We start from the raw sequence: 27,560 nt of genomic DNA, 5'->3' as shown, positions 1-27,560 counted from the left end.
ATTTCCGTGACCTTCATGAATTTATTTATTTAGGCAATGAAAACAGATTACAATAATTTCTAACCTAAAGTCTTAATTTAAATTACATTTAAATATTTTTGAAATCCTATAGGGTCGCACAGCTTGAATAAGACTTATATCTACTTAATCATTTCACTAAGTTTATTAAAAAATAACGAAAGTCTGTAATCAAAAGCATCTATGTCTACAGACACATCAGTGACATATTCTTATGATTGGGTTTATAATATGAGGTGTTATTTAAACAAATGTCTAAAGTAAAGGGTTTCGATCTTCGACGCATTTGTCTAATATTTATCTGAGATAATCTGAAAGAAGTGATTTTGATTTGATTTGATTTAATATTATAAACATTTCATTCATTTTTAACCTTGCAAATACATTGATCTTTGATCGAAACACAAACATCTCATGTTTATTTGTTTACTTGCAAGCCAAGTGATGCCCGTACGGAAATATATAGTCGTCTCTGGTATGCCCATACAAAAGAGTTCAACGCACTCGGGTTGTTTCCATGTCATTTTAATAACTGACAATTACTGGCGAGGAATTATTAATGATTTAGTACGTTGTTTACTTTTTATTGTTGTGTTTTTACCAGCCTTTTCTCACTGATCATAACCTTCCGTCTAGCCGAAGTTTTTGGAGCTTTGTAAGTGTAATAAATAAAACTTCGTAAGTAATTAAATGTAATAAAAAGTAAAAAAAACGGATTGTGATAAAGGTCACACGACAGAAGGCTGATGGCTGGTCCATGCGTCAACTCGTGAACGAGTGCTACTTGTGGTGCCTGGTCGATCCGTTATATTTAATTAATTATTGTATTTAATTTGATTTTTTATTATAACAGTAATTACGACCATCATGTTCACGAGGCTTCATTACACAAACAATGTATTCAAATTGAGGCCGTTGAGTTTCTTGTATGTTCTTCTCACGTGCTCTACTTTTTCCTAACATATGGTAGATTCAGTAATTTAGTAAAATATTTATAGTGACGATTCAAAAGCACTTACTTAAAGCTTAATTGAATATAGATTATTGTGGGTTTGCCTTCGAATTATAACAATAATATTGACCCACTTTTACAAAAACTATCTTGCTAGGCCTAGCTAACCAAACTAGGCATAGCCTGTACTATGGGTACAAGACAACGATATATTATTTAATACAATATACTCACTTAAACATACATGACTTGGAAAGCAACATTCATATTCATCATATTTATGATTGTACCTATCGGGATTCGAATCCGGGACCTCTAGCTCAGTAGGCAGTTTATCGTCCATTGTTTTTAATATCAACAACGGATATCAAGACTCTCCTACGGGAGTCTGCATCGTTATTTTCCGCGAGCGGCAAGTTGCCTCCACTTCACGGCGTGTCTATATATACCACCTCCAGTTGCGCGGCCCCACAGTCTTGTACTGCCTTCAGCAGTTACCTCGCTAGTCGTGCGCTGTTACCCTAGTACAACAAACCTTAAAGATGCGCGGCTTTTTGTGTACTGTGGCACTAGTATCATGTGCGGTTTCATCCCTGGCAGGGACACTACGTAAGTAATTGATTTTCGTTTTTTTTTTATTTGAGAAACATACAGTCTTAAGCAAATGTAACAATAAATATAAAGAGGCTTTTTTTTTCTTTAGAATTCTTTTTGATGTCATTTCTTTTATACTAGATACTACTACCGGTTCGGAAACAAATGGAGCTCTGAGAGAAGTGAAGCGGCGCAAGAAACTCTCCCAGCATTTTTTTTGCACCCTTTTTTCAAGAAACGCTCTTTTCGATTAAAAGAGCTCAAAAATAAATATATTAAAACTTATAGACCTATAGTTCCACATTAAATGAACTTCCTTGTGCGGTGTTTTCGCGATGATACGACATGGGTACCATCAACCGACTTCAAAGCTATCAATATGTAGCACATACAAAATATAGTATTTTATTAATATTAAAGGTAAAGGTTTGCAGAAGAGGTGTATTAAATTAAATTTTTAGCTCTTATTTGATACTTTTCAGTTTTTGAAGTCGGTTTTTTTAAACGTAGTTTTTTTTTATTTATTAAAACTACATTTTATAACAAACATTTTGAAATTGTTAAGCGATCGAAAAAAATTACCAACTCAAATACTTGTACAAGACAAACTTACAATCTTAGTACATTTATACATCTAGATAGACTATGACAGCTGTAAAATCGCAGAAAAATATGAGTTTGGAGTTAACCTCTATTTTGAGCAATGCACGCTCACTAACACAAAGTGTCATATAAATCGCGAGTGTAAGACGTAGCTTATCACGCACACTAAAATAGTAAACCTGGCCTGTTTTTATCGGTTGTCTAACAGCAAGAGACTCTGTCTAAACGTATAAATTATCTAAGCTCACGTTAATACCGAGGCATAATACAAGAGAAAAATTAAAACGAAAAGTTTACATAATTTGCCGATAAATTCGATTATAAAAAATATCAATTATATGCCACAATAATCAATTATCAATATAGGATTTCTAAATATAATCTTCTAATATATAAAATTCTCATGTCGCGGTGTTTGTAGTTAAACTCCTTCGAAACGGCTTGACCGATTCTCATGTAATTTTGAGTGCATATTGGGTAGGTCTGAGAATCGGACAACATCTATTTTTCATCCCCCTAAATATTAAGTGTGGTCAACGCCAAATTTTTTTTTTAATTTTTTTGACAAGTTTTTTTAAATTTGTTTGATTATCAGTCAGCATTAAAAAATACGTACAACTTAAATTTTTCACCCATCTACGACCCATCAACTGTTACTTTTATATCGCGATTTTAATATCGGCAATACAACGTTTGCTGGGTCAGCTAGTCTAATATATAAGGTTCTCGTGTCACGGTGTACGTAATTGAGCTCCTCCGAAACGGCTCGACCGATTTTCGCGAATCTTAGCATGCATATCGGCTAGGGTGGAGAATCGGACAACATAATTTTTCTTTATTTTTTTGGACAAAAGTTTATGTTTTTATTCTTTTATGATACAACATAAAAAATAAATACAACCCTAAATTTTCACCCCTCTACTATCAACACCTATCTTTGTAGCGAGATTTCAATATTATTATATTCCATCCACAGATACGCAATAGCAAGATAGCAATCGAATATGATGATTATTGTAGTATGGTATATTTGGTAGTTCTGAGAATCGGTCGTCATCTATTTTTATACTCAATTTTTTTATTTATTTCTTTATATGGCAATACAACGTTTGCTGGGTCAGCTAACATATAATATTATTAAACATATCAGTTTAATGTTCTAAACAGATTTCATATTCCCTATTATTAGTTAGTGTTGCATTAGGTCATGAATATCTCAAGTACGTCAAATGAATGAATGAATGAATGAATGAAAGCCTTTAAGTGCAAACAATACAGTACATTAATATGTCAAGTGATTTTACTCTCTAGTTGCATTGTCCGCTTCTCTTCTGACATAGGCCTCCTCCAGATTCTTCCATTTCTGTCTATCCATAGCAGTTCTTCTCCAGGTGGTTCCTGTCACCTTTTTTAAATCATCTTTCCATCTGATTATTTATTTCTCTTCTTCTATTTCTTTTCCCGGGTCTAGTATAGCATTAAATAACATCTTTTGTTCACTGTATAATGTTTGTATCACTTATTGCAAGTCCGTCAAATATTGAGACGTAAATCTCCCAAATATCCGAAGTTTTTTTTCATGTAAATAAGGGGCGAGACGAGCAGGATGTTCAGTTGATGGTAATTGATACGTCCTGCCCATTACAATGCAGTGCCGCTAAGGATTCTTGAAAAGCCCCAAACATTCTGAGCGGCACAACAACTGCGCTCGTCACCTTAAGACAAGATGTTAAGTCTCATTTGTCTAGTAATTTCACTATTATTATTATTTTAACTAGGTGATCCGACTGACGCTGTTCTGTCAATAGAAAAAAAATATGTGAGTTAAAAAGGATGCAAAAACATATTTTTGAATGGTGTCGTAAAAAATTTACAAGGATTAATATATATTACCGTCGTATTTGTGAAAACAGCTTTTATATTACCGCTTTATAATTGCCAATTCTTTTAAGTATTAAAATAAGATAAAGTACGTTACCCTTTCTTTCTTTATCTCTTGAGAGACATATGCCATCGCTGACTATTCTATAGACCTATCTTTATAAGATACACAATTCCGCCACACATTATTTTGTTATATCTCAAAGGATTTTCGTTTAAATCTCCCAGGCGTCTTTAATTTTTTCCGACACCTAAGTTTTTGAGTTTAACACAAACAGACACAGACAGACACGGCGTAGGACCTTGTTTTATACTATATAGTGATCTTAAGGCTTAATAACAATATCTCGATAAATTCGTAAACTAAACTTAATTGTTAAGATGTCCGTTTTATCGAGAGAATTAGAAAAAAAAATCGTTTTTAATGTAGATACTTAATAAAATATATTTCGGTATATGTAATTAAAAAATAATTAAAATTAAATAATAAATTTACCAACTTCGTATTTCGAGTACGATGATCTCTTTGTGATAAGAAAACATATCTCGTCATTCTAATTCTCAGAAGATGTACAAATTGTGACCAAAATGTACAATCCGCACTTCATTCCTCGTCTATTACCAACTAGAGGTCTATTACCAAAATTGAAAGCCGAAATTTCGTCCGAAACGAAAGAACGATCAAATTGAATCCTATTACCCTTTGGTAATAACAATTGTGTGGTTTTATGAAACCACGATGCAAGTGAAACTTTTTTTCACAAAATAACATCAAGGTATCAGCATAGAAAAAAAATTGTATATTAAACTTTACATTTTCATAAAAAAAAAAACCTTTATCAAGTGTGTGGGGTTCGAACCTACTCTTCCACCCGAACGCAATTGTATTGTCCGACCGTAACGCGACATGCAACACACAGACGAAAAAGTATGAGACGATGTTATAAAAGTTTCAGTTTAATTACAAACTTCTACACCAGAGGAAATCCAACCCGTTGCCCGTATATTATATTTCGATATAGTTTAAAACATTAAACTCAAATATTGCTTAAACGACTGATATTTAAGGTCTGCACCAACTTGGAAAGTGGTTTCCATTGAGTATCTAGCTATTTCATTAATTATAACGTAAAACAATTTTGCTTTACTGTAAAAGTGACAATTTAAACAGGTCATGGTCAAAAAATTCATTCACATGTGACATTTATAACAATTCATTTATGATTAACTAGTTGACCCGACAGACGTTGTTCTGTATATAATAAATAAAATAATGTTTTTTATGAATTTGTCAGTAATATAATATCATAACATCAAGAATTATTTCGTAAAATATGCTCCCAGTTGTTGTAATAAAATTGTTTTACAGCAGAACTGTCAAACCGTGCGTCAATAAATTCTCTCATAGAAAATATGTCCATACAAAACAAATATCGGACGGGGGACACATCAAAGGAAAAACAAAATTGTTTTTATTTAATTCCGAACACTTTCGTATTTATTCACCTTTAAAACCTTCCCTGGACTTCTACAAATAATTCAAGACCAATATTAGCCAAATCGGTCCAGCCGTTTTCGAGTTTTAGCGAGACTAACAGCAATTCATTTATATATATATATGGTGCCCCAATTTATGGGACATGAAGGGAAAGTAATTGTAATATACATATACAGGTATATGTATATTACAATTATTGTAAAATACTAATTGATTTAAAAGAGTGACCGTTGACATTCATCTCACGAGCTCTACTTTTTGAAACATATGGTAGATTCAGAAACATTAAATTTATTTTAAGCAAAGCAAATCTTATAATTATATTTACAATAATATGATTACATTAAATTAAAACTATCATTACAGTGAAGCGTACCAAGAATACTGGCAGCATTTCCACGTTGGATAGCTAGGCTGATCTGTTGAGCGAAATAGCTGCCAGCGCTTGGGTATCCAGTAGTCCTATTGAGGCGAGAAGAATATATATTAATTTAATTCAGCAATTTAAATTAAATATTTACAATGACGATTTCAAAATGCTTAGTTTTAGCTAATTTGATTGAAGTTTATTTGACATTTTTAAAGTTTTTTTTTTCAATTGAGGTAAGTATACTTTGAGTATGTCAATTTAGGATCGTACCTAAATCATTCTCCATCTATACTTAAGTATTATTTTGAGTTTCTTAATACTTTTGACAGTTGTCGAAGTCATCCTTTCCTAGTGTACATAAGTTCGAATTTACGAAACAAACGATTTGAGAATGCTTAGTTGAGAACTGCTACTTTTCTCAAATCAGAAACCGGATGGTCGACTTACGTCCCAGCGCTCTAACCGGTTATTAGTTGTAGTTTGAAGAAGACTTATGGTGGAGAGTAATCTTCGAAGATTCTATTCTTTTATGACTATAAGGGACAAGACGAGCAGGACGTTCAGCTGATGGTAATTGATACCATTACAATACAGTGCTGCTCAGGATTCTTGACAAACCCAATAATTCTGAGCAGCACTATAAATGTGCTCGTCACATTGAGACATAAGATGTTAAGTCTTATTTGCCCAGTAATTTCACTAGCTACCACGCCCTTCAGAACGAAACACAGTAATGGTTACACATTACTGCTTCACGGCGGAAATAGGCGCCGTTGTAGTACCCATAATCTAGCCGGCATCCTGTTCAAAGAAACCTCCCAGACATAAGATGTTAAGTCTGATTTGCCCAGTAATTTCACTAGCTACGACGCCCTTCAGAACGAAACAAAGTAATGGTTACACATTAATGCTTCACGGCATAAATAGGCGACGTTGTGGTAGCCATAATCTAGCTGGCATTATGAACAAAGGAGCCTTCCACAAGTAGAATGTCGGCTGGTTTGCATCCTACATATATACATACAATTACGACTGTCTCCCTCTGACTACCAAGTCAGAGCTTACGGATTTCGTTTGCCACGGTCCTGGCGCACTTGTCTTGTTTCTTCCACCAGAAAAAAACCCATACATGCTCTCGTATGTTTGGTATATGACCTGAGGCCTTTTCAACAAATCTCCGACCTATAGGCACATTTCGAAGCATGAAGCGAACTTTGAGTATCACCCAAGCAAACACATGAATCTCTAAAGTAAATGGTCTACAACAACTGATTATAGAATACGAAATCTCAAATGTTTGATTGTTTGATCACAGAGGGATTTTACCAGTGTGAGGTTTCTTTGCACAGGATGCCGGCTAGATTATGGGTACCACAACAGCCCCTTTTTCTGTCGTGATGCAGTAATGTGTCAGCATTATTGTGTTTCAGTCTGAAGGACGCCGTAACTAGTGAGTAAGGTGACGTCCGCAATTGTAAATCCGTTCAGAATCTTTGGGTTCTTCAAGAATAAACGGCACTGCATTTTAATGGGCAGGGCGTATGAATTACCATCAGCTGAACGTCCTCCTCGTATCGTCCCTTATTGTCATTAAAAAACGGAGATTGCTCTCCTTCATACCATTTCCCCACCAGAAAATGTGGCGCTAATATGCATAATCGATCTTGGATGGTACAATGTTGGAAGCGGTGAAGCTTTCGACACTCGAAACGGTCTTACCGAATGCGATTATTGTTCTTGGAATGTAAATCTAGTTCCACCTTTTCCAACACGTACATATTAGCTCTGTAATGTAGTAGAGTCAAATGTACCTTTATCCATCTTGTCTACATGACCATGGCATCGAGTCTTGCATGCATTTTAATACCAGTATAAAAATGGATATTATACTCCCAGAAGTTAGGGAATCAAAAACATTTTACTGTCCAGCCAAGAACTGTTTCGATTCTTGTATAGTTTTCGTACTAAATACCAATAATAATATTACAAGAAAATTTAAAACATTAAATGGGGTATTCAGAGATTGATTTAATATGATAAATAAATAATGCATAATTCATCTATATTTATTATCTACATTATAACTGAAAATTAAAATAAGAATAAAAGAGAAAGACTGTGTGTGGCGAGGAGAATGAGAGAGAAAAGAGAATAATCGCTGGATATCTTTCGCTGTATTTGAACAAATTCTGAAAATATGGAGGGTAGAGGCACAGTAGGTAGAGGTAATGAGAGTATATGACAAAGTGTCCGTCCAAATGCATTATTAAATTAGGTTGGCGCCACATTAGCATCAGGATATATCTTGAAAGTTATATTTACTAAATTATTTAGAAAAACGTAAGTTGTCGAAATTTTCAATTATTAACTACTTTAGTCGACAATGATATAAAAATTTTATCTCATCATCATCAGCCGGAAGACGTCTACTGCTGGACAAAGGCCTCCCCCAAAGATTTCAACGACGATCGGTCCTGCGCTGCGCTCATCCAACGTATTCCGGCGATCTTGACCAGATCGTCGGTCCATCTTGTTTACTAACACTGCGTCTTCCGGTACGTAGTTGCCAATCGAGGACTTTACTACCCCAACGGCCATCTGTCCGTCGAACTATATGCCCTGGCCACTGCTTAAAACTTTGGTTCTCCTCCTGATTCGATTTCGCAGGGAAACTCCGAGCATAGCCCTCTCCATTGCTCTCTGAGCGACCATGAGCTTTCTCATAAGGCCCATAGTTAGCGACCAGTGACCACGTCTGCGTACCGTAAGTCATCACTGGCAACACACACTGGTTGAAAACCTCCAATTGCTTCATTCATACCGTACCCTGTGCCTACACCAGCACCATTGTGTAAGGTTTTTGAACTGTTATTTACTGCATACAAGTGTGCACTTTTTGAACTTGTCTCCTATATGAGATAATTCTCCTTACCTCTACCCTCCATATCTGAACAAACAATACAAAATGTCAAGTAAGGTCACACACACAGACAGATTGACACATGTGATGGATTCTGTGAACATATTGAAGGTCGTTGCTTTCACCGCAGTTATCATTTAGTAATACCGAAATAAATTCCTTAACGATGAAGAAATGACGCCGGCACGGGCCACTTGAGGCCGATTTGTGACTTAATCGCATCTGTATGTCAGTGTCAAACTCATTACGAATGTGCATTTGGAGATCCTCAATCATCTAGTCTAGTGCGAAATATCTTAAATTGAATTTGAAGAGACTGAAATTTATCCAGTGACTGACGGATCGTTTAACAATTTTGTTGGTGAGACTCCAACAGTAATGAAAGCCGTGGTATTTTAAGAGGAAACATTAGCCGAGGCTTTCTGAAGAAATCTGATGATTTAAGCTAATCTAAACTAGCATACGTACGCGCTTCCGCGAGCGAGACAATAATCAGTGCAATAGAATAGAATAATATTTATTTAACACAAGCTGACCTGACAGCCGCTGTTCTGTACATAATACATAAAATACTGTTTTTTTATGAATTTGTCAATAATATTTCATAACATCAAAAATTATATAGTAAAATATGCTCCATGTTCTTATAATGAAATTGTTTCACAGCAGAACTTTCGTCAAACCGTCCGTCAATAAATTCACTTATAGAAAATATGTGCATACAAAAGAAATATCGGAAATGAATATAATTATGGGTCCCAAATCGAAATAAAAACTATCGTATCTCTCAAGTTGGACTAAACTGCACTCCATGAAGTAATCCCCATTAGAATCCGTTCATTAGTTTAGGAGTTCACTAGAAACAAACATCAGGATTAATATATTATATTAAGATAGGGAGTCACTATAACATAACATATTGTAACAAACTTGGTAAACCTCAAGAAGCACATCAGTTCATAAAGGAGATATGACATGGGGAGAAGATTTTAATTGAAGAATTTATCAACTGAATGCCCGAACGTAATATTTACAATTATTTTAGTTAGCTTAGCTAGCTTCTGCTTAAGCTTTCGTCTGAGTTAATACCTATCGCGGTCGTTCGGATTGTTGCAGAAACATTAGCTTACTTTCCGGATAGAAATACCTTAAATCATTTCTGTATCCCTGACAATATATAAAATGCCAATAATATCTATCTATTTTCTCCTCACAAAAAATCTTAAAGCTAAAACAGTACATTGGTGTTACATTTTTCCTCCCTGCCTCGAAATCCTCAGTACTGAGGGTCGTGACCACTCTTCAATATCACTTTCTCTCGTATGATCGCTCTCCATCTATTCCTGTCTCTTTGAAAGGCATTGTGAACCATAAGTCGAGGGCGGAGCGGATCTGGTCGGACCATCGTGTTGGACTGCGTCCACGAGGCCTCTTCATTTAGTTACATTTTTAACAGCTGTGAGGAGCTGGTGTCTGAAGTACGTTGACCCTGTGTTACAGATCACCAGGACCTCAACCCTATATACATATAAGGGATCAGAAATTAATAAAACATTACACATCTGTACTATAGTATCTAGACAAGCATTATGAATAACAATCGATTACTTGAAATGAAGTTTTCAATACAAAATGAATTATAATTATGAATTAGTCTATTTGATAATAATATATGTTATGAATTAATTAATTAAGTACATCTTATATTATAATATCTTTAAATTTTAATTTTATTAATATTAATGATCAGGGAGCGTAATTTCATGTCGATGACAGACGTATCACGCCAAGCTACATACAGGTGGAAAAAAACGAATTGTTAGTTTTCATGACTATCTCTTCATTTAATTAAGCGTGTTATTTAGAGATAAATTAATTAGTTATAATTTATAACTAACGTAGTAGCTTCTAAAATACAAAAAATAAGTATTTAATGGGTTGGAAACAAAATGCTTCATTAAGTACTATCACTCAGTTTCGTCTTCTCCACAGTCAACAAGTTTGAAAAGAGCAATAAAGCATTTTGTTTTCATCCCATTAAATACTTATTTTTTATATTTCAGAAACTATTTTTATGTTAGAATCAAACTTTGATAGGTTATCTGTCACTACGTTTTTTGAAACAACCTGTGTGTTTATATTAATATGTCATTTAGACGAAGCGGGCATGAAATGTACGCTGTTAATGATATAATTGTGAAATCCGACATGTTTCAGTATAACAGTAGTGTGTTGGTACTTAGACAACTCTATAACATATTTTGCGTGTCAATTGACGAAACATATTGGATTATCAAATATATTATGTTATTATCTTCAGAACAATGTTTCTTACAAATAAAATTTCATTTCATTTCATTTAAACTTATAAATGTGTATGTGAGTGTATTATACTCACTCTATAATATGTGCAAGATTTCGTAATGATCTGTTGATTAATATAGGCATGAAACTTGAAAGCCTTACAAACACACAAACTCATATTCACATTAATAATATTAGTTTATAAGCATTTGAAAGTATAATGTACGGGACCCTTTGCGCTAATATTTTTCTACACTTGACATTATTTATATTCAGCGCCAAACGTGTGTGAATGTTAATGAGACGGACCAGACACGTGCCGGCTTGTATGTTTGTTGCACATCCACAAATCACGGAACAAACTTTATTAAAAAGGCATTTATTTCCTCAAAATTGATCCCTTTAGTTTGTGTGTGTGTTTTTTTTAATTCCCATTATTATCATTTTTATTCACATTTTAATCACCTTCTCTGGACTTCCACAAATAATTTAAGACCAAAATTAGCCAAATCGGTCCAGCCGTTCTCGAGTTCTAGCGAGACTAACGAACAGCAATTCATTTTTATATATATAGATTAATCCTAGAAGATTTTAATATAATAATTACATAATGCTTAGTTGCATATTATTACAGGCAAGGAGAATGGAGTGAGATTCCAAATAATAATTACGATGAGTTAAACAAAATACAATTTTGTTTGTTTTTGTAAGTATATGACGCAACTAGGGAGGGAAGTATGCCAATGACGAGGTTTGAGATGGCGTTTTTCGCACTTATGTTATGGAAAGAACACGTTTTTTTTTATATGAGATGAGGCAAACGAGCAAGAGGCTCACGGGATGGGGAGAGGTGCGGCAACCGCCCATGGACATCCGCAACAACACGTGTCAAGAAATACGTTGCCGGCCTTTAAGGTATGCTTTTTTCTTGAAGGTCCCTAAGTCGTATCTAGTCGGGAAGACCGCCGCCGGTAGTTGATTACACAAAGTGGCTGTAAGAGGCAAGAAATTTATAATAAATCGCGCGGTTGTGGAATGCCAGACGTCTACGTGATGCGGATGGTACTTTTCACGTAATGTCCGGTGGTGAAATTCGGCCGCTGGAATCAACCCGAACAGCTCCTCGGAGCACTCCCCGTGATAAATACGGTAGAAGATGCAGAGAGAACCAACATCTCTACGCAATGCATTACATTTACGAATGAAAACATAATATACGAGAGATATCATATGTCACGGCCTTGGAAAATTTATACGCCTAGATAGAGTCTCTTGCTGTTACACAACCGAGAAAAACAGGCCTGGAATATAAGTTTAGTGTGCGTGACAAGCTACGTCTTACACTCGTGTGCGTGAATTACTCAAAATAGAGGTTCTAAACTATATTTTTTCGACATTTTCACTGCTGTCATAGTCTATCTAAACGTAGGTATAAATGATCTAATGTCACGGCATGGATATTCAGCATTCACGTATATATTATACTATTGTAAGTCAGTGATATTGAGCAATTGTAATTTTTGTATTTATATGTACTATTATTTATTCTGTGGTCAAAGTTAAATAAATGATGAGTTGTCCATTCGTCTGTGAATTTGTCCGCCCTCTGACCTTGCCGCCCGTGGTATGCGCAGTGGATAAATTATATTTATGACAGGGCATAGGCTCCGTCTTGCAATAAATCACACCCAGCGAGTAATTAATGCTAGTCGCGTGTTAGCGGGTAATACAATATCAATGTTCGTGACTGTATAATATTGTGTATTACTATCGCCAATCAAAGTTTGCATCGGATCCATTTGACAGGTAATGCTGCAAGAATCTGATTGCTTTTTAAGCCGCATTCGAGAAACGGAATACTTTTTTATGATAATAAGGACGTTCAGCTGATGGCTCAGTATTCTTGAAAATACCCAAAAATTCTGAGCGGCACTATAACTGCGCTCGTCACCTTGAGACAAGACGCTAAGTCTCATTTGCCCAGTAATTTCACTAGCTACGGCGCCCTTTAGACTGAAAAACAAAAATGCTTACACATTACTGCTTCACGGCAGAAATAGGCGCCGTTGTGGTACGCCTTCTTTGTCAAAGAAGCCTTAGAAAATCAATTATATCAATTTTCTTGGAAATGAAGATTGTCTACGGATTCATTAAATTAATCTAAGGCAATACTCTGATTGAAGATCTTTTTAATTGTCACTGATCGTGACAGAGCTCTGCCTAGCTGATTAATACAGCTCAAGAAAGTTAGCACCCCAGATTTTTTTTTTTTATTTATTTTTTTTTACATCGTTAGTTCGCCATTTGTTCTTGATTGTTCTCTATAAACATTTGTTTGTTCTCGATTTATTTATTTAAAAAAAATTGCAATTCATTAAAATTGGTTAGGTTAGGTTATGTTAGAACAGTTAAAACAACGCACGAGCCGAGCGTAGCGGGCCGCGGCAGCGGCCGGCGAGTGCCAGAACCAAATAGTAGGCGTTTCCCCCCATTAACAGGGGGCGGAGGCTAACTAAAGGGTATGTTTTTAATTAATTGTTTTTAAATAAACAACAAATAACAAACAATTATTTATAGCGAACAATTAAGAACAAACTACGAACTAACGATATGCGATATTGAAAATTCAAAAATAGAAAAAATTTTTTTTGGGGGGCTAAGTTTGATGAGCCGATTAATTCCACTATTCCGCCATTTGTCTCTCAGAGCGCCATCTGTTTGCCAAGCGGTAGTAGTATCTAGTATATTAGATATGACATCAAAAAGAATTGAAAAGGAATCAATTTTGAGAAATAAAATGCCTTTTGTGCCTTTTATGCCCTTAATTTATTTATTTACGGTGTGTGGATGATGCCGCTACTGTACTCAATAACTTTTGTTTTAATTTAATTAACATTTATTTCTTTTGACTTACTCGTGTAAGATATTGACTATTTGACGTTTGAGTGTTTTTGTTACATCACTTTACATATAAGTATTGTATATGAACTTATAACATATAAGTATTGATTTTAAAAAGTGGCAATGAGTTTTTTGCCACTTCGTCTCATTAGCTCAACCCTGGCGGTAAATTTAACAAGAAATGTAATTTTTTGATATTCATGTCACATTTCCGTGACCTGCAAGAATAAAGTGATTTTGGTTTGTGAAATGTATTAAATATGATTTAATATTACAGCGCCATTTCTCAAAGCTTGTTCGGCTTCGGACCCTCAGCTGAACCAATGCGTGGAGAAGGTGATAGCGGAGGGCGGCAGCAGTTTCGCCCAGGGGATCCCTGAGTTGGGCATCGCGTCTCTGGACCCGGTCTACCTGGGCAAGGTGCTGGTCGACAACCCTGCGCTCAAGCTCACGTTTGAGGATACCGTTGTCACGGGGCTTGGGGGTTTTAGGGTTAACTCTTATAGGTAATACGTAAAGCAATTTATGATATTTTATTTTAATTATGATATTTTATATTGCTTGATTACTGCTTGGCAAGTGAACGTCAACTAGTTCGAAATATGTCGGGCAATAAGGGCTTAATTAGAAATAGATTTCTAAATAATTTCAAAGGAAATGAACCAACATTCAGCAACGCAAAATCCAATATATTGCTATATTATGCAATATTTTGTTAAATAAATACTACTCACATTCACTCACACTACTCACACCACACAACCTACTCACCGTTTCAGTTACTCAATATGGATACGATTTCTTCTTTTCTTTCTATTTAATTTTTTCTTGTAAGTTTTTCTAGTATTTTTCGTTTTTGTCTTAAACTACTTTGTCACATACTTATTGTACTGTTAATAGTATTCCTTTTAATTGGCGTATCTATTCTGTATAATTTTTAATATACTCTTTTCATTTTGTTAGCTGTAAGGAATCATAAATAAATAAATAAATATTATATTAACAATCTGGACACATTATATATTTAAGTAATAATAGTACTTAGTAATGTTAAACAATATTGTGTAACAATTTTCACCTCCACGTTTATAAAAACAAAGGTCCATAACTTTCCATCTATTTACATTTACATATTAAGTTACTAAATGTTATTATTAAGATTGCGCTGATCCCACAGACAAACCATCAAGATGGTTTTGAGGGACCATTTTTTTTAAGTTATTGTAATGTCAAAGCTGTAATAAATAATTATAAAAAAAAATATTGCCTAAATTAATTTTTTTTGGAATGAAACGTCTCTCGTAACTAAAACTATAATTTTGTGTATAACATTTAAAAAAAGGTAACCAATCCCTGATCTCTCCACTAAGGGCACGAAATCCGGGAAGTTCACACATTTTTGATGAATATGAATATTTGTTTCCCAATCATTGATGTTTATATATGTATTTTCTTATGATTTAGTATATATATTAATATTATATTAAATGTATCATTATCTAGCACCCATGCACTAAGCCTAGTTTGGGGCAAGGTAATTTGTGAAAAGGGGTGCATTTAGGGATATATATGTTTTTATGGTAATAATAATTATTTACATGAGGTACTAAACTAATCTATGACACTTGTTAAATAACTATAATTATTGGTTCTAATGGTGAGTACGCGGACCTCTACTACTAATTGGTTACAATGGTTACTCGGACCGCCCTTTTAATGGTTATAGAAGAATGGTTCATAGTAACTGGGACCGGCCTGATCAATGTCTAAACGCGTACTGCCTTACTGAAGGCAACAACACATGGTTATAAGTAATTAATTTTATCTACTAAGCAATATTTGTAATATAAGGCTGTACGATGGATTTACTTCGAACAATTAGTATGCGTGTCATAAACTATGTATATTACCGTCATATAAAATCACAGTATGAAATTTAATGTGTCGACAATAATGACTATAAAATTATTTCGACTAAAATTACATTTATTATGTGAAATATTTTACAACACAGCTTTAGCAATGCATTCAGTCAAATTATTTGTAACCACTTAAACTTAAATTATCTTGATATTTGTAGGATTGATACAGAGAAAGGAAAGGCAGTTTTGGACTTCACGGCGAACGTAACGCTTAAGGCGAACTACGATATGGACGGTCAAGTACTCATTCTGCCGATCAAAGGCAACGGCCAGGCCAGGATCAAAATCAGTAAGTTAATACGCAATCATTTTATTGAAACTGCACTGCAAAGAGTATATAAATGCTACGTAATAAGAGGCGGGTCTGCCTAAATTGAAATTTAGTTTTGTATGAAACGTGCAGTCATTTGACATAAGTTCCAAATAGTAGTAATTACAGTATGGCGATTGGCGACGAAGTATAATGCGGCTAAGTTTGAAAGCGAACAGTTGCTTGAAACGTAGTGGATTTCGGCCATCTCCGTTTTTTACAAGATTATAGCCGTCATCTGTCAATCTATCAATGACTGCACCTTTTATACAATCGAGTGAATCGCTTTTTTCTTAGAGAGTTTCGCTAGGCTGCTGCACTGCGCTAAAAATATATAGACTTTCAGTTGGTACCTACTTCATGTTGTAGGTAGATAATAACACAATATGTACCTCAGTACATTACTTATTATTTTTGGGGTGGAATATTTAAAAAGAAAAGAACAATTTTATCAATTACAGTTATTACAACACAGATCTTACTTTAAACAAAGTAGTAAAGAAATCAATAGAAAGCAAATGAAAAATAATTATCGACTAAACGTAAACAATTAAAAATTAGTTTTCTCATTAGCTAGCCGCATATAAAAATTTCGACTCTTATTACATTGGTTTTTTTATTACAGCGAATCTAAATATCGTCATCAAATATGACTACAAAACAATAAATGGATTTTGGACGGTGACCGGGTACAAGGATAGCTACAAAATGGACAGAGCACAGTTCAAGTTCACCAACCTATTCGGCGGTAATAAGGAGTTAGGTAAGACTTAGAGGCTACAACGTCCGCGCGAAATTTGAATTTTGAACGTCAGGAATCAACGCCTGAATAATTAATTAATTATTCTATTTTGCGACGACCACCTTATGGTCCGTATTCCAGAAAAGTCTTGAAATGCATAGTCTATGATCAAGTTATGGTATTTCGTCTCTTAAAATAACAGTTATAAAGACAGTGACCAAAACTATTAGACTCGTTTAGTTTTGAATTAAAAACTTCTTTAGGCGCGACTACTAAGTAACTGGACGAAAATGCAACGGAACAGGAAGTCCGTTACGGCAAGATGGCGTCACGTTTCTGTACCATCCGGTTTTTGGTTTCTTTTTATTCAATAAGAATGATATTATTGATATGTGGAAATTAATAATCTAACTTTCAATTTCATATTTTCAATTTTCTTTTTTTGTAAATTTTAAAACGTGCATGTGGTATTAATGAATTATAAGTAAAACATAGAATGAAAATAATAATCAGTAAAATGAAATGGCAGAATCCCAGGAACATTTTACTCTTTCTCTCTCCTCTTTTATATAATAATAAAAGAGAAAATTAAGAACCTGATAATGACGTGACCTGTAAAAAGTGTGAGTGTTTATTTTCTTATGAATAATATCAATATAACTAAAATCTTTTTTTTGTAAAATAAATAAAATCTCATTGATAAAATAATATAATTATAAAGATTTTTTTATTCTAAGTAAAGAATAAAAATGCCAACTTTTCTAAAAAGATCAGGTTATATCTTCAGTGTTTCCAAGAAAAAAAATATAACAATGCGTCTAGCTTTTCAACAATATATATACTCTTTGAACAATCCGTGAGTGCTTAGTTGGTAATACGGTTTAACTGTTGGTAATAATAATTAATTTACTTAGTGAAAATGTATTTATGTATCTGTTAATTATTCCTAAAGCTAATTATTATTAAGTTTTACATCAATTGCGCGTAAAGATTACACGCACACACTTTTTTTGCATTTGCTACAATGGACGTCGAAAATACGTATCTATCATGTACCCAGTGCTTATCAATGACCACAATTAAATACCGAGCGAGCGTGTCTTCTGTCAATCAGTTTATTACCTATGGCTGCAGTAACAGTCAAATAGGTAGGACTGGAATAAATTTAAATCAATTAAATGAAAAACGATTTTAAGTTGGTATATGTTTATTGCGACAAACATTTCTTCAGTGTTATTCTGTTCACGAAGTCAAAATATTACTAGATAGGTACCTACTTACATATTTTTGATATTTTTAACAGTTACGTACACATTTTTCAGCTGCCACGACCCTGTCATTTCTGAACCAAAGCTGGGATGTTATCATGCAGGAGATAGCTCCTCCAGCTATTGAACAAATTATCGACCGATGCGTCGAAGAAGTAAAGAAACTATTCAGTGCTGTGCCGGCCACAGAACTACTCACTCAATAACGGTTCGATAAATTAGTATCGATCATTGAATCACATCCCTTGCATGGCCATAAAGCTATTACTAGTGGTAGCGGCAGTCATTCATAGTCAGTAATGTATTTTTATCGATACATCTGCAGAAAAAAATTTCATTTCGAATCACTTCTACAATGACGGAGTTCATTCGATAGCTTATTTCATTTATGTTTCGATTCATTAAATTCCATGTAGTTTTATAGTTAGTAGTTTATAAAACATTTTCATTAATTTAGGTACTAATAACCATAATTATTATCAGTGCTACATTTTTATTAGCTACATCATAGACCATAATGCTACTGAAACATTGGTATACAGTGTTTGAACTACTCACAACATTCATTAACTTTAAATAATTAAATAATAATAAGTAATACTAAGGTGACATAATTCTGACGTGTAGATACGTTCAGCTATAAAAAGAAAATAAACTAAATAGGTACTTGTAGTCATGCGTTTTGAATTTGTGTATACATTTGACTGCTAAGGAGTTACTCGTGTGAGAATCTCTACTTCAACTATTAACTCACAAGTGATTTTAATCACGATATAAGTTTTTGCTAAAGTTATGTGAAAACAAGATCAACAAACAGGTTCAAAATAGAACCTGCTACATTTTTTTAATATAACAGGAGCAAACGCCCTTACCTAGGGATTCATAGTATATGTTCAATTACCAGTGCAATTTACCAGTGGGAGGTTCCTTTGCACAGGTTGCCGGCTAAATTATGGATACCGCAACATTATTGTGTTTCGGTCAGAATGGCGCCATAGCTAGTGAAATTACTATGGGCTAATGGGACTGAAAATCTTATGTCTCAAGGAGATGAGCGCAATAATTGTAGTGCCACTCAGATTTTTTGCGTTTTTTTAAGAATCCTGAGCGGCAGTGTATTCTAATGTGCAGGCCGTATCAATTACCATGAGCTGAACGTCCTGCTCTCCTAGTCCCGTATTGTCATATAAAATTACTAAAAGTAGGTAATGATTAATTTTCAGCATCCACAATAAACCGAGTCATCAATGACAATTGGGAGCCGGTGATTCACGACATCGCCCCCGTGGCTTTCGAGACCATCATCGCCGCCTGTGTCAATGAAGCTAAGAAGTTGTTTGCGGCTGTGCCCGCGAATGAGCTTCTCCTGCCGTGAACAACTTTAAAATCATCTACTGGATGCGTGTATAATTGACGTAGCCAGGACAGGACAAAAAGTTATATTTTGTAATCTCCAATTAGGTAATATGTAGGTACTTCCCTACGCACCGCAAATGGCAGATGACCAAATTTGGTTTTTCCCTATTAGGTATTGTTGATTTTAGATCATATTAATTATAGGTGTTTAAGATATAGTTAAAGTAGATTAACTTCAAAGTGTCCTAAAAATATGTTTAGCTACATTGTCCTACAAAAGTAAGGTTACAATACATGTTAGTATTACCCTAAGGCCGTCGGTTTTCAATTTCCGCAAAACATTTACTAGGTAGGTAGATGTTATCGTAACTTCCAGGCAATTAACGTGCAATCTTTCAAATCCTTCCTTTCGATGTAACGCAATACCTACATCGCGAATTTGTATACTTCCTAAAAATACCTACGTCTATAACTATATAGTAACTACTTAATAGAATATTATATTATAATTAAAATTTTCAATAAAATTATAATGCATTTAGCACCTAGGTATTACGATGTAGGTATGTGCAATGTACATGTAAAGGAATAGAACTATAGAAGTAGAATAAATTCCGCAATTAGGTACTTCGAAAATAAACAAGGAACCGCATTTATCACGGGGAGTGTTCTGAGAAAGCATATGAATGTTGAAATTATTTTATATTACTTTCACCGGCAGTTCATAAGAAATAACTTATTTAATATAATAAAAATATATAAAGCTGAAGAGTTTGTTTGTTTGAACGCGCTAATCTCAGGAACTATTGGTCCGATTAGAAAAATTTTTTCAGCGTTAGATAGCCCATTTATCAAGGAAGGCTATAATATTATCATAATACCAGTAGTATTTTATATCGGAAAACGTTAGCCGGGTCAGCGATTATAGTTTTAATTATAGAGAAATTGGATAAGAGTTCCATGAAATATTATATATATTTTCTATGAAATATAAATAAATAACAATATTGGAGAAATCGTGGTCTTACAATCTGGATAAGCCTCAAACTAAAATTTGTTTATAAGGCTGAACAGTTGTATAATAGGTTGTAGTGTCAAATTGTACTCAATCAAAGTGTGCACTTTTTGTTTCGTTTTTTCTATTCGTCACGAGTTAATCTGCCAGACACAATAATTGTTTGCTCTCTTCACCGCGCATAATAGATTAACTTTAATAATGATCACTTCCGGTAATCACAAAATAGAAAGTCTTATATAATGATGGCTTCATGATCTCAGAGCAGTATCATACCACAGATTATTTATTCATCATTACTCAGTGTTCGTTTTTATGTGGTGGCAATCAAGATAATATGATCATTCCCTAGGTACGATCTTAATTGCTTAGCTTAGAGTATGTTCCGATATGCACTGCGAGCACTGCACAGTGCTATCACTATAGAAATATTTGTTCCGTTATGGACTGCCAGTACACTGCCGTAGTACCCTAGGGAAATATATGACGTCATAAATCGCCGCCATATTCTACTGTGAGCACTGACGTTTTCGAGGTAAGGTACTCGCAGTACTTTGATCACGTGATCAGAAAAAATCCACTCGAGTGCCTAACGTTATTATTATATTACAAATTCAATTTACAATTAATTTTAATTAAAATATTTTCAATTTGGCAGTTCCCCAACAATAGATTTTTTAATGAACTAGAAAACTTTAATACACTCAGTTGAATGCTGCGTCTAAAAATGCGGTTGACAGTATACGGGATAGCGTTCCATTTTAAATAGTAACCAGTATAACTGGCTATAAAGCAACGGCTTCAAAGTATACTAAATTGACGTCACACTGTACAGTGGTCGCAGTGCATATCAGAACATACCCTTACTTGTATATTCCAATGACGTTCTTAGAATGTCATTGGTATATTCATTTTGTTGTGGATGCATTGTATTAATAATTTTATTTAAGGATTGAAACAATTAATATTAAACATAAAAACAATTAATAATCTCACTGAATAGAGATAAGGTTTTTTTTTGCATTTGCAGTTTCTTTTTAGGATTTTTCTTTATTTAAAAAAAATATTCTACTGGTTTGAAAATTTGATAATTATTGTAATTTTGTATATGTACATACATTTAAGTACCTAGTTAATAATTTATGTTAATATACAGTGATTTAAATTATAAGAATAGATAAGAGAATTGTCTTGTTAAGAATCTCTATTGTCTCTGGCATTATATGCTTTTATTATTGTGTATTTTTGATAAGATGTTATTTGTATGATAACTAAAATAAATTATACAGCAATGTAAATGTTTCACTTTATTCATATTCTTTATTTCATAAAACTCTTCATAAAAACATAACAATTACAAATGCAACATCTTTATTAATATGACTTCACTTATTCACTATGATAGGCACTTTAAAATCACAATATTATTGTTATTACAACTTTCTTCAATAATATATACACATTATATATATACATATTTTATTAAAATTCCTGTATTGTATCTACATATACACTACAATATCTAATTATAGCAAATATATAGTGGAGTACATGTAAATTAAAAAATATAATGTAAATAATAAAAAAAACAATAAGAATATTTAGTGCATAGACAAAAAATGCAATTAGATAGGTTTTTGAAGAGCAAGCAATATAATTTATCGAGGACACATTGCATGTCGTCCACCATCCACAGGGACACTTGCTGCAGTGATATTACTAGCCAAATCACTTGCCAAGAATGCTATGGTGGCAGCCACTTCTTCAGGCTTTCCTGGGCGCCCTAATGCATGGGTTTGTTTGCTTCTCTCCAAGAATGCTGCATACTGTTCATCATTTAGACCTCCCCGCTTCTGGAGCTCAGTCAGAATAACCCCAGGATTAACACAATTGACTCTGACACCTTTTGGTGCCAGTTCCAATGCTACACATCTAGTAAATTGGTCAACCGCTGCCTTTGATACATTGTATGCAAGCACACCAGGAAATGAACGGATACCATTGACACTGGACACATTTACAATATTACCTTTGGTTTTCAGAAGGTGGGGGGTCGCTAGCATTGTTAAATAATATAAAGAACGGACATTGGTGTTCATCAAGCGATCATATTGCACTAGTGAAGTATTCTCGATTGATCCTGTCTCGATTATTCCCGCGTTATTTATTAATACGTCGATTTGACCGTAATGATCAATAGTATTTTTAACGATGCTCTCGATGTCAGATTCCTTGGTCAAATCGGCTGTTACAAGAAATGTTGATGTGGATTTCTCACAATCCTTGTTGACCTTTTGCAAATTCTCTACATTTCTGCCGGTCAGTGATAGCTTTGCTCCGAGTTTTGATAAAAATACAGCGGTTGCGGCGCCGATCCCCGAACTTGCGCCAGTTACAATAACAACTTTACCAGCAAAATTCATGTTTAATATGAAACTTCTCGTTACACAACACAAACTTTTGTAAAATTAAATACCTAGCACATATCACACTGATAAACTGGTAAGAGGCGGTTCACCACAGTTCACCACAAGGTTGATAACGAGTTACTAACGAGAATGTAAAAATTGATATCTTCAACCTTTCATGAATATTTACATTTTAGCAGTTTAAACTATAAAATATATTATGTAGAAGGTATCTATAAACTTACGAAGTATTTTTTTTTTTTTTTCCTTCTTTTGGCAAAACTTACGAAGTAGTAAGCTATAGGTATTCTGTAGTACCTAGTAAATAAAAAAAAAAAACAAAGAATAGAATATAAGTGTCATTGTCATTTCACATATTTTGACAATACTTAGATCAACTATATTATGTCGAGATAGATAGAACATTGTAGACAGCTATGAAAATAAGCTGCTTCTGTTTGTATAAATCACTATAACGGTTTGTGCAACGCACGCAGAACAGATAACTGAATTCACACGAAATCATTGGAGTTTCATAAAAATCCATGCGTGAAAGAGTACGAACATCCATACTAACTTAGACGTTTGTAATACGACTCAAGCACATCTCACCTATAACAATGTATGTCAGCCTACCTTGGGTGACACCGACTCCAAAAATTACAATAATCGTAACTAGAATTATATTGTACGCAATTATTTTTATACTTTTGAGTGCATATTATATCTATTGTTTTGGAATAGTGTCTTTGAAGTCGGTCGTTTTTTGTTAAATTTTTTTTTATCAACTTTCGATGACTTATTTTTAATTATTATTAAATTTATTATTTTTTTATTTATTAATAAGTTTATGATTTTAAAATAGTAATATATGTTTATTAACCTTTAAAATCCTTTTTATTTTATTATATTGTACACGACGTGCAAAAAATTATTTAAAGCCTAAAAATTAGGGTTAACTAATTTCTGTTAATATGTATTCTGTTCTAATTGCAGATTCAGGAACCACGCCTACGACTTATAAACATTTATTGAAACACCTGAAAAACGAAACCCAAAGACTATCAAAACTGAAACTACTACACAACGAAAAAGAAAACTATTTAAAAAAATATTAATTACGTTAATTAGTTTCTTCTTTGAGATAACTAAAACGTCATTTCATTAAATTCCTGTATCCCCTACCTGGGGCAGAGGGCATCCACAGTGCATCTCCATCGCGATCGGTCCTGACTAAAACGTATCCCTAGTTTAAAATTGTTTAACTTGGCTTAGGTCCATCTTAAAATTAACAAAGGGAACCATAAAATGTGGTCTACATTTATAAGTGTATAATCAATCCATAATTTTCATAAATATTATGGCTTGATTACAACCCTTACATTGGTGTACTATATTAGCAGCTCTGCTATTGTCACTAGGTGATTATGTTGGTATCAAGGTTTAGTACGCGTTTCATACAACCGTCATTTCTTATCATTTTCTATGGCACTCCCGTCTCTTGAATGAAGTGTTTAATTTCTCTTTGATGATGGCCGAGATTACTGTCATAATTAGTAATAAAACAATTACTATCAGTATATCACTCGTTCACGAGTTGACGCATGGGCTGGATATGGACGATTTACCGATTAGAATTAAATACTTTAGGGAAAGGTATTAAATAAAAATCACAATATGCTTCCAATTCTCTATAATCATTAGACAGAGCTTTTATGTTGTGGACGGCTTGTTTAAACTCTCCTTCTTCCAAACCTTCACCTACGTAATGATGTACGAATGCACGTTTAGAATACATTACCGAGAACTTCTTGCATAATCGTTCCCAAGCAACACGCACAGCTGAATTATTGGAGACCATAGCCACCGCTCTTTGTAAAGCTGCTAGATCACCTCCTGGTACAGTCACCGGTGGTTGATAATTTATTCCAATCTACAATAAATATGAATTGTATTATTATATAATTTCAATGTTGTATATTTTTACTGATACAAAATTTTTGGCTAACTATCAATACCAATGTACAAGCAGCAACGGTGTTCCTAAGGTGGAGCGTGAAGACCAGGAAGGGGTGCAAAATATTAAACGAAAAAAGTAAAATCGACCCAAAAAAAAATATCTATATGCCTTTTAAGTGATGCGGGGCAACCCTAAATGTAAATTTAAATCGAATATAGAAAAATATAAATGAGCACAGCGGTACAGTATCCACGCTTCTTATTTGTAACCCTGATACAACTGTGATGTAAAAGTGTAAAGGCGGCGAAAGATTTGCCTCCACTTAAAAACGTTAAGGATGCGAAATCGATTGAATATAATAACATTATTTAACTCAAAATTTTGAATGATTCAACGTTTGTTCGAATTCATTCAAGTTCATAGATTTTTACACTTTAAAATGATGGGTTTTTGCTGCTTTGGTATTTTTCTCTACATGTATTAGTAGTATTATTATATATAAGGTATATATCTGAAGAATCAAACTATTTACCAGCTCTACTTCGTTAATACAATTCACTAGATCCTTGCAGAGCTTATAGAAGTTCCTATGTATATATCATTAATAAAATGAATTAATTATTCCCAGAATAAAACAATGTTTTTTGATTATATTTGTAAGAGAATATAATAATATTATTAAGTAAATGTGTTAGTTTTCAGGCGAATTCAGAGTTTCAATGTTTGACACTTTCATTTTGCAAAAAAAAATTTTAAAAGTTATTTCAAATCATAAATACAACTATAAGTAGTATTTTTTAAACCAAATGTCATGACTAGATACAAGTTCTACAGGTATTTTTATCGAGTTTATTTTATTACTTTAACGGTGTCCCGGGCCGTTTGGGATTAGGGAATAATTAGGTGCCATTAACAACCGAACAGTCGAATGGTTAGTGACCCTGACTAAGAGGTCCCGGGTTCGAATCCCGGTAGGTACAAACACTTATATGATGAATATGGATGTTTGTTTCCGAGTCATGGATGTTTATATGTATTTATGTATGTTTAAGTAAGTATATTGTATTATATATGTCGTTGTCTTGCACCTATAGTACAGGCTATGCCTAGTTTGGGGCAAGATAATTTGTGTAAAAGTGTGTCAATATCATATTATATTATTATTATTAATGACTTTTTGTTATCATATGCATCAAAGTAGATACCTACCTTGAAACCTGTAGGCGACCATGGCACGAATCGTATTGATCGCATATTTTTTATTTGATTGATACAGCTATTGATATCGTTTGGGTTTACATCTCCTCTAAACAATAAGCAGCACGACATATAGCACCCAGTCCTAGGGTCACACTTCACCATTTGATTTGCGGGCTCGAAACAGCTCATCATTAACTGTTGTGTTGTCAAAGTCTCGTGAAAAGCACGAGTTGGCGAGACAAATGGTGCAAATGTTACCAACGGGAAATGTATTCTCGGGTAAGGAATTAGGTTCGTTCTAAACTCTACGAGTTCCACGTTCAACGAACCTTCAAATCTTAAAGACGCTGTCATACATGACGTTACCTGAAATACAATAATATTAGTGATCCTGATTTCTATCAATCATTACTTCAAATCTTAACAGAAAATAACCTGAATATGGGGATCTTAGTATTATTAGTACCTATTTATTAGACTATCGATTATGCTACTACGAAATATCTGTGATGCTTAGATTTTTCTATTATTATTATATTTTGTTTACTTGATATCATAATATAAAGCATTATATTATAAACCGCATGTTTCAAAGAGCATTACTTAATTGTGCCACCTGTATTTATTTTATTATGCACCGACATTCCAACGTAATATGTTTATTACCTAAAATTTTAGAAATAGGTAACAAAGGGATTTATTTAATACCAGACATTCGTGAATTTAATTTCCTATTCATCACATGCGAGTTGCTGATGTGCAATACCGCATGATAAATGAACTCGTCGAAGATTTATTTTTAAAAATAAGTGTTGCATCTATAGCTTATTTAAATTCGTTATTATTTACCTGTGCTATAAGCCTATTTAAATTTGTATATGTAGGCCGTGGAACATCTAAGAGCCTTGCCAAAATATCATACATTGCTTCATTATCAAATAAAAAACAAACATCTTCAGTATCCATGCATGCGTGGGAAGTCAGCACTGCGTTATACGGCTCTACAATAATTGGAGATATTCTAGGTGACGGATATATTGCAAATTCTATTTTGGATAGTTTTCCATAATCTTTAACAAGACGCTCAAGTAGAAGTGCAGTGAATCCTGAGCCTGTCCCTCCACCGAATGAACGAAAGATAATGAAACCTTGGAGATGGTGGCAATCTTCTGCAATCAGTCGGATTCTATTCAGACAAATGTCAATCATTTCTCGACCGACTCCATAATATCCGCGTGCGAAGTTACTAGCAGCGTCTTCCTTGCCCGTGATGAGAGATGATGGTTTAAACAGCTGTCGGTACGCACCAGTCCGTATTTCATCTAAGCAGAAAATTTC

General features: G+C 33.9%; 3 protein-coding genes across 3 annotated transcripts; 1 reads left to right on the top strand and 2 right to left on the bottom strand.

The window, feature by feature from the left end:
* Positions 1–1,450: 1,450 nt before the first annotated feature.
* Positions 1,451–19,656, top strand: LOC126974483 (circadian clock-controlled protein daywake-like). Its single transcript, XM_050821997.1, has 6 exons — positions 1,451–1,579; positions 14,319–14,547; positions 16,122–16,252; positions 16,899–17,036; positions 18,338–18,491; positions 19,507–19,656. Exons 1-5 carry the CDS (start codon positions 1,513–1,515, stop codon positions 18,487–18,489), a joined length of 717 nt encoding a protein of 238 aa, XP_050677954.1. The 5' UTR covers positions 1,451–1,512; the 3' UTR covers positions 18,490–18,491; positions 19,507–19,656.
* A 2,292-nt stretch (positions 19,657–21,948) lies between these two features.
* Positions 21,949–23,307, bottom strand: LOC126974476 (3-oxoacyl-[acyl-carrier-protein] reductase FabG-like). The gene has a single exon (XM_050821990.1). It carries the CDS (start codon positions 23,075–23,077, stop codon positions 22,313–22,315), a length of 765 nt encoding a protein of 254 aa, XP_050677947.1. The 5' UTR covers positions 23,078–23,307; the 3' UTR covers positions 21,949–22,312.
* A 158-nt stretch (positions 23,308–23,465) lies between these two features.
* Positions 23,466–27,512, bottom strand: LOC126974320 (tubulin alpha chain-like). Its single transcript, XM_050821779.1, has 4 exons — positions 27,371–27,512; positions 26,232–26,588; positions 24,737–24,995; positions 23,466–23,497 (listed from the first exon to the last, which is right to left on the bottom strand). The coding sequence occupies exons 2-4, from the start codon at positions 26,574–26,576 to the stop codon at positions 23,466–23,468; spliced, it is 636 nt and encodes a 211-aa protein (XP_050677736.1). The 5' UTR covers positions 26,577–26,588; positions 27,371–27,512.
* Positions 27,513–27,560: the final 48 nt, after the last annotated feature.

The sequence above is a fragment of the Leptidea sinapis genome, chromosome 32 (assembly GCF_905404315.1).
Source record: "Leptidea sinapis chromosome 32, ilLepSina1.1, whole genome shotgun sequence".
Classification (NCBI taxonomy): Eukaryota; Metazoa; Arthropoda; class Insecta; order Lepidoptera; family Pieridae; genus Leptidea; species Leptidea sinapis.
Note: the sequence above shows the minus strand (reverse complement) of the source record. Positions and strands in the feature narration are given on the sequence as shown.